General features: G+C 31.0%; 3 protein-coding genes across 3 annotated transcripts in view; all 3 read left to right on the top strand.

Moving 5' to 3' along the window:
• Positions 1–5,633, top strand: part of LOC116852022 — an 18,410-nt gene that overhangs the window by 6,485 nt on the left and 6,292 nt on the right. The window contains exons 2-4 of the mRNA XM_032831982.1: positions 767–886; positions 1,014–1,131; positions 1,530–1,788. Of these exons, the coding sequence (XP_032687873.1) occupies positions 767–886; positions 1,014–1,131; positions 1,530–1,788 (497 nt within the window). The remainder of the gene's footprint in view (positions 1–766; positions 887–1,013; positions 1,132–1,529; positions 1,789–5,633) is intronic.
• On the top strand, positions 1,718–2,911 carry LOC116851991. The gene is made up of 3 exons (XM_032831932.1): positions 1,718–2,094; positions 2,168–2,258; positions 2,363–2,911. Exons 1-3 carry the CDS (start codon positions 1,982–1,984, stop codon positions 2,510–2,512), a joined length of 354 nt encoding a protein of 117 aa, XP_032687823.1. The 5' UTR covers positions 1,718–1,981; the 3' UTR covers positions 2,513–2,911.
• The window catches only part of LOC116851990, a 2,437-nt gene continuing 1,774 nt past the window's right edge, over positions 4,971–5,633 (top strand). The window contains exon 1 of the mRNA XM_032831931.1: positions 4,971–5,306. Coding sequence (XP_032687822.1) covers positions 5,163–5,306 — 144 coding nt within the window. The 5' untranslated portion in view covers positions 4,971–5,162. The remainder of the gene's footprint in view (positions 5,307–5,633) is intronic.

Here is a 5,633-nt window from a genome sequence, read left to right as displayed (position 1 = left end):
TCAAAATCATTATGTTTTAAACCAGTATACAAGTTGCAATAGGGTATACAAGGTCGTTCAACATAAATGTAAAGGCAGTAACAGCAGCCTTGGGTACTTTTGTGTTAAGGCACTTTTGTGTATAAAGGCAGTATTAAGACATGGTATTTAACAGTTGTCTATCTGTCCCATAGCTGATATGAAAAAATGTTTCTGTAGCACGAAATATGTAGCACTGTAAAGTATATTAGGTTTAGGTTCCTGAATACGAACTTAATTCTTATTAATATTGCAACATTTACAAGAATTATTTTTAAAATCCGGCGCGACAGTTCTTTTCTGCATTAATTAATGTTTAATTTAAAAAAAATCATCCCAATTGCTATAAAATTGTGATCTCTAACGATTTTTGAACAGTAAAATTCTATTTGTCCCCACTGTGTGACATCACAAATACTTATCTACCATATCGCGCGTGATAATTCACTAATCTTCTTTAATTAATATGTCCAGATTTATTGCAAATATTGCAAAGCGGTACTTTTGTGTTCACCTCAGTCCGTTCTACGTTCTAACAAAAAATGCGGATGAGAGTCTGAGACGTCTTATATATATAGTGTACTCCAAAATATTTTATAAAACTCCTAATAATATTACATTATAACTATAATCTTCTCATTACGTTCTTATATAAAAAAAAATGAATACATATTCAAAATTATAAACAAATGATAAACAAATACAGCAATTTCTTATTACGTTCTAACAAAAAATTCATTACTTTTAGTTTACAACGGTTGTGACTGCAGAATGCACTCCTTACTTCATGATTAAACTTTTTTCTTCAGTGTTAATTTTTATTGTCTGCTTATTAATGTATAGCTCCTTCTGGTTTCATATCTCGAATGTGAGTTACGCCTTTACAATAAACTGCTCAATAATTATATCCAATAGTTATATCCAAGTTTAAAATTGCACACATAACTTCTTGCCAAAGTTCACAATAACGATATTAATTTTTATTCACACAACAGGTAAAGTATATACTGGAAAAAATTCAATATATTTGTTACTACCTCAAAGATGAAAACGAAATCTCTATTATTAACAAATACGCGTCCAGCGCAGAACGTAACTCAACTAGAATTATACGTAAGATAAAGTTTGATGTTTTTTAATACACACTGCCAAGTAAAATAGGCAAAATTTTTGACAAATATTGAGGGATTAACACCATCTTTGCACCAAAATACTTTTGAAATTTCGATAAGTTTTTATAGGATATCAGATGAAAGATTACTGAGATATATTTTAATAAAAATAAATTAATTACCTAAATTAATTTTCTTTTATTTTGTTTTCTTTATTTCTATGGTTTTCACTTTTTATTTATTTATTATATTTTTGCTAATTTCGTAAATTAATTATTCTCTCTTTATTGATTATTAATATAACTTAAGAGTTAATAAAAAGTCCATATATGCAACAATTATGTATTTCAGAATTTGTAAACTATCGATTTATAAAATAATCTTTTTAAATATTTTTAGTAGTTGGAATTATATTTCTTGTTCTTGTTCATCCAATGTGGCCGCACCTCCTTGAGCGTTTTTTACTCATAAATGACACTACTTCCTATCGTACAATGTTGATTGCGACTGAGTATTTTATTGACCAAGAAAAATATTTATATTTCATAATGCTGCATATGTATGCAGCCTGTTGTATATGTGTGATATCGACGGCGGGGACTGGCACGATTTTTGTAATATGTTTCAAACATGCTTGTGGAATGTTGCAAATTGCTAGGTATGAAAAAGAAATAAATATACACATTTGGATTTTTTAAACATCTTACTTAATATTTCTGAAGAATTGATCTACAGAAGAGAGTGATGGGCAAATATAGAAAAAGAGAGAGAGCAAGTGGGTTGAAGAAAAGAAGAGAGAGAAATATAATTAGGATAATGGAATTTTTTATAGTTACCGTATAAGGCTAGCAATGGAGATCGATAATCGACAAAAGATTAAGCAGAGTTGTCGATTTATAAACCAGCGAATCACGATCCACAAGGGCATTCTTTTCGCCATTGATATTCATCGGAAAACCTTAAAGTTGGTATTTATATAACAATAAATATATATGATATTAATATAAATTAATATTAATATTTCTCAATTGTTTCAGTTTTTGTGAGTTCATTTTCTCCGCGTTTAAATTTACATTATCTTTCTCGGCAATACTCGGTGTGATATGTTTGAGCTTCAATATGTTTCAAGTGAGTTTCGTCTTTTTCATAACTATTCCGTCTCATATTTCAACACCTTAGCGTACCACACATAATTAAACATATCTAAAAAATTTATCACCGTGACATTTCAGGTTTTTCAGGTTGTTACATTCGGTGGTAAGCTCGAGGAGTTCTTCTTGCATTTAGCGTACATAATTCCCATTCTTGCATACATGTTCGTTTTTAATTACTTAGGTCAAGAAGTTACAGATGACAATGACAATGTATTTCTCAGCACGTAAGCAATATTGTATAATCGTGCTCGTGATATATGAGACGCCGTTCTATAAATTTAAGATGAAATTAAATTATGAAGAAAATATTTTATACAAATCTTAGTAAATTTTTTTATCTTTCTTAATCATGAATTCATAGTTCAATACTTCTTTCGTAGGTACAATGTTTGTTGGTACACAGCACCACTCAATATACAAAAATTGATATTATTGCTGTTGCAAAGAGGCAGTAAACCGTACACTTTGTCTGCTGCTGGATTGTTTGTTGCATCTTTAGAGTTTTTTGCCAAAGTAAAGAGCACAGCATGTATACTTTAACGTGGAATATTTTAAAATATAAACAAAAATAAATTCTTTTGTTACAGTTGACAAATACATCGTTATCTTACTTTACTGTCATGTATAACGTCCAGAAAAGATAAGAAACATCATATTGTAATAAAAATTCTAATATTTTTACGAAATATATATATATATATAAAAGATAGATATAGGGATAGCTTGTATCCCTACGACTGTATTCAAATGATCTTCTAGCAAATTGTATAGCGTTGTAGAAAAAAAATTTTTAATGTAATTTTGATTTGGTGTTAATAAATTTCAAAGACAAAATTAGTTTGTTAATATCTTTCACGTTTCAACAAATAAAATATTTAACTTTAGGCGAGATGAATTCTGTTAGGCTACGGTGATGAAGTATTTAATATTTCGAGAAACTTTTAATTCATTTCAAGGTTGAAATCAACGTAGCACTTGCCTTGATCATAAAAAACAAATAAAATGTAAGTCAAAATATATTTTTACCGGGACAATCAGTTGATATTGTAAAAAATATAATTGATAAAACATATCTTTTTATACTATCACCTCGGCTCCTCTCAAAACCGATTACTTCGCAAACTCGTAAGTAGTGGCTTGCGATAGTGACCACTTGATATGCTTCTAACTTTATTATAAAAAATGTGTTCAAACTACTTCCTAAGCGATTCATGGTAGCAGAATAGTAACTTGTAATCTTGTCCAAGAAGAGAATTCTGCTACCGTCAAAAGAAGTTCACAAATTCATCTAAAAAATTACAGACAATCTTTCTGTCCACAGCAAAGCATATTAAGACGGATTATTTTTACTTGAAAGGACGAGAAACAATAATCACGAAAAAATTTAATAGATAAAAATCACTGTACTAACTCGCTTGTGTTTTAACGCGGCACTGGAATGTTAAATTTGAAAATCGCTCTTTGTTCTCAAAGATTCAAACAAGCTCCTCTAGTTCACCGGTTTCCATAAGTTATACAACAGTAAAATCGATCAAACGCCGTTTCTGTTCGCAGTTCGAGGTATGTACTTCACGAATGCATACTCTACAATGAGACGCGGAAGTCCGCGATGATGAACAAGGCCGATTACGTTTGCGCGGCTGTTGTTTCAAACAAAAAACCGTTAAATTTCGTCCAACGAGTTCAAAGTTTCACTGGCGAATTAACTTACGAGTGTTCCGAGTTTCATCGCGATAGTGATAATTCATTCCGCCTTTCGCGTTTCTTTCATAATGTGTCATTAGATATTTCGCGGTTAAAGAAAAATCCGCGCACCAAAAGGAAAGTTGCAAAAATATTCGATAAGGGCTGATCAAAGAAAATGCGAAAGAGAAGAATACGCGACATTTTTCGAACGTTCTCACGGTCAGATGCGTCCCGATGCTCACGAAAAGATGAATTGTATCAAGTTTCAGCACTTTGGTCTCAATCGAATTCTTTTGCTCATAATTGACTTATAGCCTTACCAATGATTAAGACTCATTCCATTTCAAATAATCCTTGTTACAGCTATCACGACGAGTTTCATTATATTTCAGATACGCCGATACTCTTCGTCGTTAATATCTTACATAAAGTAACGATGAAATGAATATAACGTCAGAGTTTCTATTAGAGAAAATAGTTAAAGCGTCATTCTAGAACAATTTATTTCGTAAAAACTGCCAACACTTCACAAGAAACGTAACAGATATGTTTGAAATGTTTGAAATGTCAGAAATATTTGAAAGTATTCGTATTTTAACGTTTTCTACGTTATTACAATTTTGAGAGTGACATTTATTAACGAATATTAAAAATGCGTAAGCAACGCGCATTATATTTTACATTTTATATAAAGTGTTCCCCACGTCATAACACACGATAAAACACATTCGACGGAGCAACGTCCTTTTCAACACGAACGAACATGTGCACTTGACGAATGTACACACCATACTGCGGCACGCGAGACGACGAAGCTGAAAAAGGGCGACTACGCTTGCGCGGTCTTCGATCCAAAAATTACTACATGGTTGTCAGGCTAAAGAAAATAAACATCCGTTAAATTTCATTCGGTGCGAAAGCAATTGCTTAACTGCCGACTCTTATCCTATCAAAGTTATATTGAGAGAGTACTCGACTCACAAAGTTTTTATGTTTCTTTACACTGCATTCACGCATATTTAGATAGTTTTCGTTGAATAAACGTTTAGAAAGAAAAGATAAAATTAAAGAAGAAATTAAAGAAAAACGTTAGAAAAAAGTGCCTATTTTATGTGTGGATCATTACGAAAGGCCAAGCAAACTGTTTCTACTCCTCTACGGTTAAACGCGCCTCAACTCTCGCGAAGAGATAATGAATGCCGATTTGTATCAGCGTATTAGTGCCACTCGTTCTCTTCTACTCATGGTTGGTTTATGGCCTTATTATCAATCAAAGTTCACTCAAATTCAACGACTGTTAATCTTTAGTATTTTATCGAGCTTTATTGCATTTCAGGTATGTAAATATTTCTCGTTATAAATCTGTAAAGTTATTACATTAAAAAATAGTTACGTAAAAGATTATGTCAAAAATATACGGCGAATTGAAAAAAATTCCAATAAATCTGTTATCATGTAGGATCATACAAAATTATGGCCAAAATTCCTATATATTTATTTAAAAAATATTTGACTTGTTACCATAAAATTATTGTAATTGTCCGAATATATTTTTTATATGGTATATATATATGGTATAAAATTAAAGATATTAGAAAATTGAAAATATTAATTAGAGGAGATTTGTACCTTATTGTACACAATCATATAACAATTTTCTTTC

Source organism: Odontomachus brunneus, unplaced genomic scaffold, assembly GCF_010583005.1.
Source record: "Odontomachus brunneus isolate Ranch 3 - 2012 unplaced genomic scaffold, Obru_v1 Obru_scaffold_199, whole genome shotgun sequence".
NCBI classification, from domain to species: Eukaryota; Metazoa; Arthropoda; class Insecta; order Hymenoptera; family Formicidae; genus Odontomachus; species Odontomachus brunneus.
Note: the sequence above shows the minus strand (reverse complement) of the source record. Positions and strands in the feature narration are given on the sequence as shown.

Excerpts from the sequence above, each read along its gene's own strand:
- LOC116851991 (XM_032831932.1), top strand. The coding sequence starts at position 1,982 with ATGGAGATCGATAATCGACAAAAGATTAAGCAGAGTTGTCGATTTATA. Across the intron at positions 2,095-2,167 it reads ATTCATCGGAAAACCTTAAA|TTTTTGTGAGTTCATTTTCT; the intron begins GTTGGTATTTAT and ends CAATTGTTTCAG. Across the intron at positions 2,259-2,362 it reads TGAGCTTCAATATGTTTCAA|GTTTTTCAGGTTGTTACATT; the intron begins GTGAGTTTCGTC and ends GTGACATTTCAG.